Below are 13,926 nucleotides of genomic sequence, written 5' to 3' on the forward strand. Positions count from 1 at the left end.
TCTTTCAGTTTAAGATATGATAACATAAGATATGATGAGGTTTTTATTCCTTTTTGTTTTTCTAACGTTAGGTATTTGCAAATTTTATTATATTTTACTCTGTCATCTGAAGCTGCCCTTTGAAAATTTCTGTTCATCTCTTTAAGCTTACAATTTCTTCCATTTGCCTTAGCTACTCTACAATTAAGAGAAAGTCCCAGAGTCTCTTCTGGTATCTACTTTGATCTTTCTTCCTTATCTTTCAAATATAGAGAGAGAAATATATATTTCTATTGATTTATTTCTATGCCCGTTTTATTTATTTTTTATAGTTTAGTATGTTTTGGGGGCTTTTAAAAATCTTTTTATTGGGGCTCATAAGGCTCTTATCACAGTCTGTACATACATCAATTGAGCAAAGCACCCTTATACATTCGTTGCACTCGTCATTCTCATAATTCACCCTCCACTTGGGTTCCTGGAATCAGCTCGGTTTCCCTTTTTCCCCCCTTCCCCCTCCCTCCCCGATCCCACCCCTGGTCCCTTGATAGTTTATAAATAATTATTATATCTTATCTTATACTCCCCGGCATCTCCCCTCACCCGCCTCCCCATTGCCCATCTCCCAGAGAGGAGGTTACACATAGATCTCTGAGATCGGTTCTCCCTTTTTACACCCCCTTCCCCTAGGGGCTCATACAACTCATCAGAATCCATATATACATCAATTGTATAAAGCATATTTGTACATTCATTGCCCTCATCATTCTCAAAACATTTACTCTCCACTTAAGCCCCTGGCATCAGCTCCTCATTTTCCCTTCCCTCCCTGTTCCCCCATCCCTCATGAACCCTTGATAATTTATAAATTATTATTTTGTCATAGCTTGACCTGTCCGACCTTTCCCTTCACCCACTTTTCTGTTGTCCGTCCCCTAGGGAGGAGGTCACATGTAGATCCTTGTAATTGGTTCCCCCTTTCCAACCCACTCTCCCTCTATGCTCCCAGTATCGCCACTCATACCACTGGTCCTGAAGGGATCATCCACCCTGGATTCCCTGTGTTTCCAGTTCCTATCTGCACCAGTGTACATGCTCTGGTCTAGCCGAACTTGCATGGGAGAATTCTGACCATGATAGTGGGGGTGGAGAGGAAGCACTTAGGAACTAGAGGAAAGTTATATTTTTCATCGTTGCTACATTGCACTCGTCTGGCTCATCTCCTCCCCTAGACCCCTTTGCAAGGGGATCTCTAGTGGCCTACAAATGGGCTTCGGGTTTCCACTCCCCACTACCCACCTCATTTCCTATGGTAAAATTTTTTGTTCTGATGATGCCTGATACTTCATCCCTTCGACACCTTGTGATCGCACAGGCTGGTGTGCTTCTTCCATGTGGGCTTTGTTGCTTCTGAGCTAGATATCCGCTTATTTGCCTTCAAGCCTTTAAGACCCCAGATGGTATATCTTTTGATAGCCGGGCACCATCAGCTTTCTTCACCACATTGGCTTATTCACCCTCTTGTCTTCAGTGGTTGTGTCAGGAAGGTGAGCATCATAGAATGCCAATTTAATAGAACAAAGTATTCTTGCATTGAGGGAGTACTTGAGTGGAGGCCCAATGTCCTTCTGCTACCTTAATACTAAACCTATAAATATAGGCACATAGATCTATTTTCCCATCCTCATATATAAATATATTTGCATATGTACATGTCTTTATCTAGACCTCTATAAATGCCCTTTGCCTCCCAGCTCTTTCCTCTATTTCCCTTGACTTTCCTCCTGTCCCACTATCATGTTCAGTCCCCACCAGGATTTCAGCAATTCCTCTTGGTTACATTACCCTTGATCATGCCCTATTAGGTCTCCCACACCCACCTCCCCACAAATTTGGATCATTTGTTGTTCCCATGTCCCTGGGTTTGTTAACACTACTACCTTTTCCCCCACCTCCCCCTCTTCCATGTCCCCCAGAACTGTTGGTCCCATTGTTTTCTCTTCCAGATTGTTCATCCAGCCTATCTTATTTAGACGTACCTGTGGAGATAATAACATGCACAAAAGCAAGACAGAGCAAGACTTAGCAACAAAAGAAAACGAAACAACAAAAAGCCAATGACAAAGTAAAAACACTGTACAACACAACAACAATAACAAAGACAAGCTCATAGTTAGTTCAAGGACTGTTTGTTGACCTTTAGGAGTGTTTTCCCATTGAGTTTGATGGGGTGCCAAGCCTTGGCCCCAAAGTCTATTTTTGGTATTCTCTGGGGACTTCCTTGCTCTGTTCCCTTTGCTGTTATTTTGCACCCCCTTAGTGTTTTGCCTGGGTGTGGTGGGATCAGATCAGGTACAGTTCCCACACTGTGTCTCCAGTGTTGTCCCCTGTAGGGATATGGGTCAGTGAGAGATGTCGTGCCTCATAGTGGGACCCGCCATATGGTCTTCTCTGTGGATTGGCTGCTCTGAGTGGGAATATCATCCTCAAGGCTTGGTGAACCAGAATGTGCTCCACTCTTTCCTCCTCCCCCTTCATTTGCTCACATGTGCTCTGATCATACATGTGCCTCTCCCTGAGCTGTAGCTTCAGTGCTGTCCTCTGAAATAAATTCTTCTGGGGGAAGGGGCAGCTGTCTACATATTTGGAATTGGGGCCAGCCCCTCAGACCTCTGCACTGGTTCCCTACTCCATGCTGGCATATTGCATTCACATCTTGGAGCACCAAGTCTGGTCCCTCTTTCCCTATGGAGATATAAAAAATACTCTCCCCTTGGGTGGCTTAGTTCCCTGTTCCCCCACTACCCATTGTTTAAAAAAAAATTTTCTACCCCCACCCCTCCTTTTTACTTGGCTACCATATGTATCCCTGAATTTGTTCTGGGCCCTGCCATACTACCTGGTCCTTGCCCCAGGAGAGTTTGCATACAGTAGCTTTTTCCCTATGCCCTTTGCATTTTTTTAAGCTTACTTCAGCAGCCTCGTGTTTACTTGTCCTTTTGTGCTTGGCTTACTTTGCTTAGCATGATTTCCTCCAGTTCTTCCCATGTGGCAATGTGCTTCCTATGTTCGTCACTGCCTTTTAGCGATTCATAGTACTCCACTGTATGTATATCTACAGTCTTTTTAATGCACTTGTCAGTTCATGGAAATTTCCTTCTGTGCTTCTTAAACTGGGACACCGAACAGAAACAATAAAAAACAGAAATAAGAAAACAATAATAATATAAAGATAAAAATAGAAGTAAAATGTAAGGAAGAAAAGCCCATCAACAACCTTTTTCAAAGCCAAAGAATAAATTTATGTTATGGAACCATCAAAAAATTTGAACAGTGAGAAAAGTCATTTTCTTCAACTTCAACCTGGACTTACATATGAGTGATTAATGGTCTGTTCCACATTCAGTCCCTACTTTAAAATTAACTGCTGCTCTTGAGCTTCTCTATCATATCTTCTCACAGATATAGTCCATTTGATTTCTACGTATTCCATCTGGAGAAGTCTCCATTTGTATAGGCCCCATTTGTGATGTTGAAAAAGGTATTTGTGATGAACAAGTCGTTGGCCTTGGGAATTTTTATCATTTAATCTCCAGCTTTGTGTCTATCACCAAGACCATATTTTTCAAATACTGTACCAACAGTTTCCAACTAATTACCAATAATTATCAATGCGTCTTGATTGTGTGTTTGGTCAATTTCAGACAGTAGCTGTTGGTATAACTTTTTTATTTCTTCATCACTAGCTTTGGTGGTTGCTGCATGAATTTCAAAAACAGTTGTATTGATTGGGCTTGCTTGAATGCAGGTAGACATAATCATATCACAGGTAGTACTGTACTTCAAGATAAATCTTGAATGATGAATACACCATTCATCTTGATTTTGTCCATCCCAGCATAGTAAACAATATGATTGTCTGATTCAAAATAGCCAGTACAAATCCATTTCAGTTCACTACCACCTGGGATATGCATTACATTACATTTTTTATATTATATTACATATTTTGTGACTTCCGATTTTCTGATTATTAGTAGATTTTTACAGTTGTTTCCTCTCATTTTGAGTCGTGCCCCATCAGCAAATGAAGGCTCCAAAGGCTTTACTCCCAGAGACTTCCTCTATTTCTGTCATTATGGTTGACTCTACTTGGAGAAGGCACCTCTTCCTCAGTCCTATTGTGAGTGCCTTCTGAACTGAGGGCTCACCTTCTGGCACTGTCCCTGACAGTGTTCTGCTTCTCTTAATTAGACCCATCTTACTAGGCTTATAAGGTCCTATCAAAATCTTATATTATCTGGAAGATTTTCAATGACTAATTCCTCCAAAGTAAACAGCCTAGTCCTTCTTTGTAATCTGTTCTTACTCTGGAAGCTTTGCTGAAACCTGTTCACTGTGGTGACCCTGCTGGTCCTTGAAATACTAGTCACATAGCTTCCAGCATCACAGCCACGTGCATGCCACCACAGTGTGACAAACCAACAGAGAACTGGTGGACACTTTAATTAGTACCTCCAAGCTACTTGGCAATATCCACATCATTTTTCTAAAATTCTTCCTTACTCCAGACTTCTTGAAATTTGTTATTAATAGAAATACCCACTAAGTCTAAGAATAACTTTTGATGCCTTTCCAGATACAGATTCAAGAACTTGAAGTATTGCATGGCTGCTGGAGAATCCATCAACCCTGAGATGATTGAGAACTGGAAACGTGTCTTTAAGTTGGACATCTATGAAGGCTATGGGCTAACTGAAACTGTACGTTAAGGCTGATTTACCATTTAACTAGATGAATAAACCTGCCTATCTACTGTCTAAGATATGATATAAGATACTAAAATGCAGAAAGCTGTCTTATAATCTTGAGAAGAAGAGCTGAACTGAAGCTAGAGAAAGCATCTCTTCCTCTATCAAAAGAGGAAGCGTTATGAATATACAGATAAAGGAACTTACAGATCCCAGGACAAAAAGAATTGAACAGATTCCCAACCAATGATTCCCTATGAACAGGACAGTGTCATCTGATGAGCACGGGAAAGGTGATAGGGGAGGAGTCTAGGTTTAGAATGTTTAAATTTTGCATTAATGAAAACAGAAGAGAGGCTGGTGGGCTTCTTCCATGTGGGCTTTGTTGCTTCTGAGCTAGATGGCCACTTGTTTACCTTCAAGCCTTTAAGACCCCAGATGGTATATCTTTTGATAGCCAGGCACCATCAGCTTTCTTCACCACATTTATTTATTTACCCTCTTTGTCTTCAGTGATTTTGTCAGGAAGGTGAGCATCATAGAATGCCAATTTAATAGAACAAAATATTCTTGCATTGAGGGAGTACTTGAGTGGAGGCCCAATGTCCTTCTATTACCTTAATACTAAACCTATAAATATAGGCACATAGATCTATTTTCCCATCCTCATATATAAATATATTTGCATATGGACACGTCTTTATCTAGACATCTACAAATGCCCTTTGCCTCCCAGCTCTTTCCTCTATTTCCCTTGACTTTCCTCCTGTCCCACTATCATGCTCAGTCCCCACCAGGATTTCAGCAATTCTTCTTGGTTACATTACTCTTGATCATGCCCTGCCAGGTCTCCCACACCCACCTCCCCACAAATTTGTATCACTTGTTGTTCCCTTGTACCTGGGTTTGTTAACACTACTACCTTTCCCCCCACCTCCCCCTCTCCCATGTCCCTATGGAACTGTCGGTCCTCTTGTATTCTCCTCCAGATTGTTCATCGGCCTATCTTACTTAGACAATCCTGTGGAGATAATAACATGCACAGAAACACGACAGAGCAAAATCAAGCAACAATATACAACAAAACAACAACAACATACCAATGACAAAACAAAACAGGAAAGAAGAGCTTGTAGTTAGTTCAAGGATAGTTTGTTGGCCTTTAGAGTGTTTTCCAGTCAGTCTGTTGGGGCACTACGCCCTGGCTCCAAAGTCCACCTTCAGCATTCCCTGGGGACCTTGCCGCTCCATTCGCTTGCTGTTCTCTTGCTCCCCTTAGTGTTTTGCCTCGGTGTGGCGGGATCAGATCGGGCGCAATTCCCACACTGTGTCTGCAGTGTTGTGCCCTGTAGGGCTATGGGTCAATGAGGGGCATCATGTCTCATAGTGGGGCCAGCCATGTGGTACCTCCATGATACAATCGCTGAAGACAAATGGATGCATAAGCAAATGTGGCGAAGAAAGCTGATGGTGCCCGGCTATCAAAAGATATACCGTCTGGGGTCTTAAAGGCTTGAAGGTAAACAAGCGGCCATCTAGCTCAGAAGCAACAAAGCCCACATGGAAGCAGCACACCAGCCTGTGCGATCATGAGGTGTCAAAGGGATCAGGTATCAGGCATCATCAGAACAAAAAATCTTATCACAGTGAATGAGGGGGAGAGTGCAGGGTGGAGACCTGAAGCCCATTTGTAAGCCACTGGACATCCCCTTACAGAATGGTCTCAGGGAGGAGACGATCCAGTCAGGGTGTGATGTAGCAATGATGAAAAAAAAAACTTTCCTCTAGTTCCTGAATGCTTCCTTCTCCCAGCCCCCCCCCCCCCCCCACTATCATGATCCCAATTCTACCTTGCAAGTCTGGCTAAGACCAGAGGATGTACACTGGTACAGATAGGAACTGGGAACACAGGGAATCCAGGGCGGATGATCCCTTCAGGACCAGTGGTGTGAGTGGCGATACTGGGAGGGTAGATGGAGGGTTGGTTGGAAAAGGGGAACCAATTACAAGGATCTATATGTGACCTCCTCCCTTAGGGACGGATAACAGAAAAGTGGGTGAAGGGAAAGGTCGGACAGGTCAAGATATGACAAAATAATAATTTATAAATTATCAAGGGTTCATGAGGGAGGGAGGAGTGGGGAGGGAAAGGGAAAAAATGAGGATGTCAGGGGCTTAAGTGGAGAGCAAATATTTTTGAGAATAATAAGGGCAATGAATGTACAAATGTGCTTTACACAATTGATGTATGTATGTATTATGATAAGAGTTGTATGAGTCCCTAATAAAATGGTTATAAAAAAAAACAGAAGAGAGAACAAACAGATTGCAAAAGTTCATGAAAATGTAGAATGTTTAAAAAACAAAAGTGTTTGGGGCTGGTGATAAATCACCTTCCAAGTCACTCATCCACACAATGTGTCACTTTTCCCAATAACCTCTACAATAGAGATGGTGGAATGGTAAAAGTGGGTAGTTGGGTTGATCCAAAATTACAGTTTTGCCAATTTCAGGGAAATGGGCTGATAGATGGGCTCGAACACAGTTGAAGTGAAAAACTAAGATGACTCGGGGGTTGGGGGGAGGCAGTGAATTTAAGAAAAATCACATAAATGGTCACGAAGTCTCAGTAGGATCAGGCATCAGACATCAAAGACCCAGAACAAAAAAATTATATCATTGTGAATGAGGGGGAGTGCGGGGTGGTGACCCAACGCCCATCTGGAGGCAACTGGACATCCCCTTACAGAAGGGTCTCAGGGAGGAGATGAGCCAGTCAGGGTGCAGTATAGCACTGATGAAATTTACAACTTTCCTCTAGTTCTTTAATGCTTCCCCTGCCCCACTATCATGATCCCAATTCTACCTTACAAATCTGGCTAGACCAGAGCATTTACACGGGTACAAATAAGACCTGGAGACACAGGTAATCCAGAACCGATAAACCCCTCAGAACCAATATTGAGAGTAGCCATACCAGGAGGGTTAATAGGAAGGTGTGGGGAGAAAGAGGGAACCAATCACAATGACCTCCCTATAACCCCCTCCCAGGGCGATGGACAACAGAAAAGTAGGTGAAGGGGGACATTCGTCAGTGGAAGACATGAAATATAATAAAAATTTATAAATTATCAAGGGTTCATGAGAGAGGAAGGGTGGGGGAGGGAGGGGAAAATGAGGAGCTGATACCAAGGGCTCAAGTAGAAAGAAAATGTTTTGAAAACAATGATGGCAACAAATGTGCTTGACACAATGGATGGATGGATGGATGGATGGATGGATGGATGGTGATAAGAGTTGTATGAGCCTCCAGTAAAATGATTTTAAAAAGAAAAATTTTTTTCTTTAAATAGGGGCTGCTTTGTGCTACTTCCAAAAAAATAAAATTGAAGCCAGGTTCTCTGGGAAAACCAGTGTCTCCCTATGTCATTCAGGTACAACACCTTAGTTATAATTATGGCTATTGTTGTTAATTGACATCTTACTAAGTGCCAGGCACTGTCCTTAGCATTCAATATTATTTCATTTGGTCATGGGAACAAGTCTAGCAGGAAAATACTATTATTATCCCTTTTACAGAATTTAGCCCTCAAAGAATAAGGTTCTTATTTCATTTATGCTTATAATAAAGTATAGGAGTATTTCCAGATTTTGGTAACATTTTAGAGTAAATATTAAGAAGAAACGTAGTATGGGTTGTTATAAGAGCTGTTAGAGCACCCAATAAAATGATCTTTAAATAAATTTTTTAAAAGAAGAAACAGCATTGTAGAGACGGTTTTTTAAAATGTTAACACTTCACATTGGGGCTAAGAGTGAGAACTCTGGAGACAGACTTCTTAGGTTTCGAGGTAGACCTTGCTACTTTTAGCTGTGTAATATTTTCAAATATTTTCCTATGTCTACTTTATATTCTTCTTACACATGAGATGGATGATCAGATATTTGGTTTGAAAGTCCTGGTGTTCTTTACTTATAGTATTTCTTTAACTTATTTAATATTGTTCATTTTCATATCACATATTTATTTAATCCTCATAACAAAGCTATGTAGAAGATCCTTGTAAAATTCCCATCTTTTAGGTAAGGAAATTGAGAAGTAAACAGTCCATGGTTCTCATGTCCAGAAATTTGCAGTGAGTGAAAATTCCAATCCAGATATTTCGACTCTGGGATGTTCACACTAACTGCTGGACCATGCAGCAGCACAGAGCATCTCGTCTCCAAGTACATCATCTGTGGCAGTTACATAATCTTCTATCAACTTGTGAAGGGGTGGAGTCTAGCCTGTCAATCAGTTCATAGCCAATGAGGCCTCTGGGGGGGCGGGGGCATGGCCCTCTCCTGGGGATTCTTGGAACTCCGGTCTTCCTCCCTGATGGTAAGACACACTCTCTCTTCGAGACATTCCTATTTACAAGCCACATAGAGACACACTGATGGAGCCAGAGTCTGGGAGCTAGAAGAACCATGTGGAGATCCACACCAGTGCTGAGATGCTTCCACAAGACTTTCCACCCACTGGCCTGTGATCTTCTATATTGAGCATCATTGCATGTGTTGCATGAATCTGAAGAGGAATTTATAGACTGGCATTAGACATATGGGCTAATATCAGATTTATGGACTTAGACTGGACTGGGCTGGAATGTTCTCTTAAAATATAATTACTCTTTTATATAAAGCTCTTTCCTATACATATATAAGTCTCCTTGGATTTGTTTCTCTAGTCTACCCAGACTGACACAATCATCCCCAAGCAGCTTCCTGATAATAAGATATGTCTTGAGTTTAGATCTGTTTTAGGAATGACACACATTATACAAAAGGAAAATTCCTTTACTGTTTTCTCATTTCAGATTGTAGATGAAAACTCAAATATCTTGTCTCCAGGAGAAGAAAGCAATATTGCAATCCATGTACAACTAAATCAACCTGCTTATCACTACTGTCCACACATGGTAAGATAAGTTTTGTGAAATAGTTTTATTGTTACTACCAATAGAGGTACTATACTTATAAAACATGTTGTGATCTGCCAAGCCCTGTGTTCCAACTTTTGGAAAGTTTTTCAAAGTTTCAAACCTACAAACATCTTTGAAATAATTGTATAGTAAACACCCGTATGAGGAGTCTTAATGGTACAGCGGCTAACCACTCAGTTGCCAACAGAAAGGGTGACATTTGAACCCTCCAGATGATTCATGAGAGGAAGATGTGGCAGTTTGCGTCTATCAAGGTTTCAGCAGAGGAAACACGAGAGGACAGCTACCCTTTGTCCGACAGGGTCACTATGAATCAAAATTGGACACCAATATAGTTCTCGTTTGTATTCACCTATTAACATCTTGCCTCATTCGAGTTATATTTCTGTATTTTATGTAAGTTGTAGACAATATATTTTCCCTTAGACATTCCAGTAGATTCTCCTGAGTATTCTTAATAACTACAATGTCATTATAATACTTAAGCACGTTGAATATAACTCCATAATCTTCTCCAGTATCCAGTCCATATTGATAGTTCCCACATCTGGGACCAAAATGTGTATTTTGAATATGGTTCTTATAAATCCAGAATTTAATCAAGATTTACATATTTTATTTCATTCTTCTATTTGCTTATTTAACATAAAATAATCACATACCTTGGTATTTTTGAAGAGCAGAGGTCTGTTGTCTTATACAATGTCCCATATTCTAGATTTATCTATTATTTCCCCATGATGAGACTCAGGATACACATTAATTTGTAAGAGCATTGTATTTCTCACATCATATGGGGGGAAACATTGTGTTGTCCCACTTCTGATGTTGATAATGTTGATCCTTTGCTTAAGGTGGTGAGTGCCATTTCTCACCATCATAAGAATATGTTTTCCCCTTCATAATGAATAAGTGTATGGTGACAATCTTCAACCATATGAATAATCTATTCTCTACTCACCTTTAACCCAATAATTTTAGCATCCACTGGTTATTCTTGGGTATGCAACATTGTTATTTTTGAGTTGCCACTCATTCTGCATTAACAAAAGCCAAACCAAACGCACTGCCATGGAATCCATCCTGACTTATACTGTCCCTAGAGGACAGAGTAGACAGTGCCTGGGGAGTTCTGAGAATTTAAATCTTGATAGGAACAGAAAGCCTCATCTTTCACCCATGGAGTAGCTAGTGGGCTCGAACCGCTGACCTTGCAACTAGCAGCCCTAGGTACTATGCACTATGCCATCAGGGCTCTGTTCTGCATTGATTAAGAGATATCATTTTATAAAGATGAGCAGCCCAAACTGCATGTAAGAAGACTTGTCTTTTAATTATTTATAATATATACATATTATTTAGCTTTTCTGATAATAAAACTGATTCATTGAGATAGAATACCTTGGAAAACAGGTAAAAGAACCAAATCAGAATTTTTTATTTTTTTCACTCACAACCCCACCACAATTACTCACTTTTTACATTTTGGTAATAATAACAACATCCTTTTATTAGTTTCCTATGCATTTATATTGTTTTATAAATTGGATCATGTCCTGCCTGAGGTTGTGAAGTTTTTCACTAGGAACTTTTATACATCAGTGAATCCTTTCATATGACAAATGATTTTAAAATGTCATAGTAATCTAGCAAATGAATGTATCACATGTTTACTTAAAACATTCACAATTATTGGGCATTTGGGTTAGTTCTAGCATTTTAGGTGATAGATACTATTTCAGGAAATGACATTTTTAATACCTCTTTTAAGGTTGCTTTGACTTTTTCATATAGCTAAATGTCTAGATGTAGAAACGCATAAAGCAAAATTGCTAGGTTAAAGGCTAGGTAAGAAATCAAAAATATTTTAATATCAATTACAAAAGGAATATTTCCAAACTGTGTCAAGATAGCTTGGCGTCTATCTTGCCGATACATGGAGAAGGTGGCATAGAAGAAACTTAGATATTTCATACACCTACCAGGATTGCTGTGCTATCTGCTTACACCATTTTTTACTAAAATTCATTAGAACTTTAATAAGCAGTAATCTATTAGATTTACCCATCTGCACACCTGGTAATGCTATTCCAAAGGCAGACGGACAATGTGGGCTGGCTTTATGAAAGACCAGTCCCAGGGGCATTCGTGCTGACCACCCTTATTATTTCGGGTGTAGGAATCATTGTGTAAAACTTCCTTCCCCAGATGGCCAAGGTGAGAATAAAGGGCACAATTCAAAGACAGTCAGTTGTGATTGCCTTTGGTGGATACCCAGTCCTAGAAAGTAGTAAACGGCCTCGCTTTCACACCCGCACACACTGTAGTTGGTTCTGTCCTAAATGTTGGACTTATGTTGCCTCAATGAAGCATCAGAATAAACCTCTGAGTAAAGCACCAAGACTTCCCTGTGACACCAGCTGAGGAGGGAACAAGTGATGCTGAGAAAGGGCACCAGGCATAGATCGCCGTGTGCGTCCAGTTTTCTACGTGGGAAACTCCTGGCACCTGGAGAGCCTGTGTAATTTAACACTGCCTGGGACTAGTCACCCTTGTCAGATCACATCATTTAAAAATCGTGAAGTAAATCAACTCCGGGTTTCTGGATTTGTTGTTCGATCAGGTGAGTTGGGAAGACTACGCTTCAGCAAGGGGCCACATGCTGTACCTCACAGGGGACAGAGGGATAATGGATGAAGATGGCTACTTCTGGTGGACCGGTAGAGCATGAGGCTCTGAGGTGGTGCGTACTGGTGGTCACTAGATGCTGATGGTCACAGCTACTGAATCTGGGTCCCGAGGCCTTCTGGAAAGTTTGTGGAATGCAGACAAAGCTTAAAAATCCAAATCATTCAAAATCTCATGTTTTTGGAATATGTCCCCCCAGTCTTCTTTCTTCTTATACAAAAGCATATATCATAATATATACAATAAAAATATTACCAGTCACCGATGAACCATGTAACTATCCTCTAGCTCTTTAATACTTCCTCCCTCTATGATTATGGTTTTTATTGGTTTTACATCATTAGGTATGTTAGATTTGTGTTTGTTCGTTTGTATCTTGAGGATCATTTGGTACATGAAAGATAACTCTTCCGAAACAGGTAACAGGAGTAATGGTTCCCTGAGTGTAGAGGAAGAGAAAAAGGAGGGGGGAAGGTGGGGAAGGGAGAACTGATAGCACTGATGATTGTATAACTCCAGTGTATGGGATTGAATAACAGAATTGTAAGTGACTGGATATATTGGGTTGTGTAAAACATGACCCCAAAACTATTTTTTTTAAAAGAAGAAAGAATAAGGGTTCCTAAGGGTATGGTGGGGGAGAGAGGGGACAAAGGAGAGCTGATATCAAGGAGTTCACAAAGAAAGAAAATGTGATAGCAACAGTACAACAGTGCTTGATATGATTAGACTATGGAATGTTATGGTGTCTGTAATGATGTTAATAGGAATCTGTATTTATCTAAGTACTTCAATTTCCCACTAAAATAAATAGAGAAGCTGTGTAAAGGGGCACGGTGAAATATAAATCACGAGACTTGCTCTTAAATAAATTTATTTTTAATATAATAAGAATTCATCATTGAAGGCAACATTAACCCAAAGATGTAGCTCAGAATGCAGAAACACAGCATGAATGGAAATAAGAAATACAAGGATGAAGTTGGAAGAGTGCTATTACATCGTAAGGATTGTAATCAATGTCACACACACACACACACACAAACAAAAACCCTATATAAATTGTTAAAACAAAATCATTTGCTCTGTTAACTTTCATCTAAATCACAATAAAAATTTTTAAATTTATCGTTAAAATAATTTATGCAATTATTTAAATGAATGGTAGAGATGAATAATCTATATATGTGCCAGATATTCTTCTAAATGCTGCATATACAATAATGACCAAGTTAGACACGGCCTCTACTTTCATAGCACTCACAATATAATGAGACAGGTACTAATTAAGCAAATGTATCAATAGATAGACCATACAGCAGTGAGTTTTAAGAAGGAAATGAAATAGGATGGTATTCTAAAGAGTAGCAATAGGTATAAAATGTGTCCCCAAGGATTCTTGATGGGTAACCATGTTTGAGACCCTGTAAGATGGAGACTTCCAGAGAATCTATAGTGAGAAAAATGTATGGGAAAGACTGGGTGTATAAGTATTTCAAAAGAACTACTTGTTCAGTAACATT

At 40.1% G+C, this 13,926-nt stretch overlaps 1 protein-coding gene across 1 annotated transcript in view; it reads left to right on the top strand.

Annotated features, from left to right (window-relative positions):
* ACSM6 (acyl-CoA synthetase medium chain family member 6) overlaps positions 1-13,926 on the top strand; it is a 52,881-nt gene that overhangs the window by 32,894 nt on the left and 6,061 nt on the right. The window contains exons 7-10 of the mRNA XM_075528106.1: positions 4,619-4,742; positions 8,084-8,164; positions 9,590-9,691; positions 12,339-12,435. Coding sequence (XP_075384221.1) covers positions 4,619-4,742; positions 8,084-8,164; positions 9,590-9,691; positions 12,339-12,435 — 404 coding nt within the window. The remainder of the gene's footprint in view (positions 1-4,618; positions 4,743-8,083; positions 8,165-9,589; positions 9,692-12,338; positions 12,436-13,926) is intronic.

This window comes from Tenrec ecaudatus, chromosome 12 (assembly GCF_050624435.1).
Source record: "Tenrec ecaudatus isolate mTenEca1 chromosome 12, mTenEca1.hap1, whole genome shotgun sequence".
In the NCBI taxonomy this organism is placed as follows: Eukaryota; Metazoa; Chordata; class Mammalia; order Afrosoricida; family Tenrecidae; genus Tenrec; species Tenrec ecaudatus.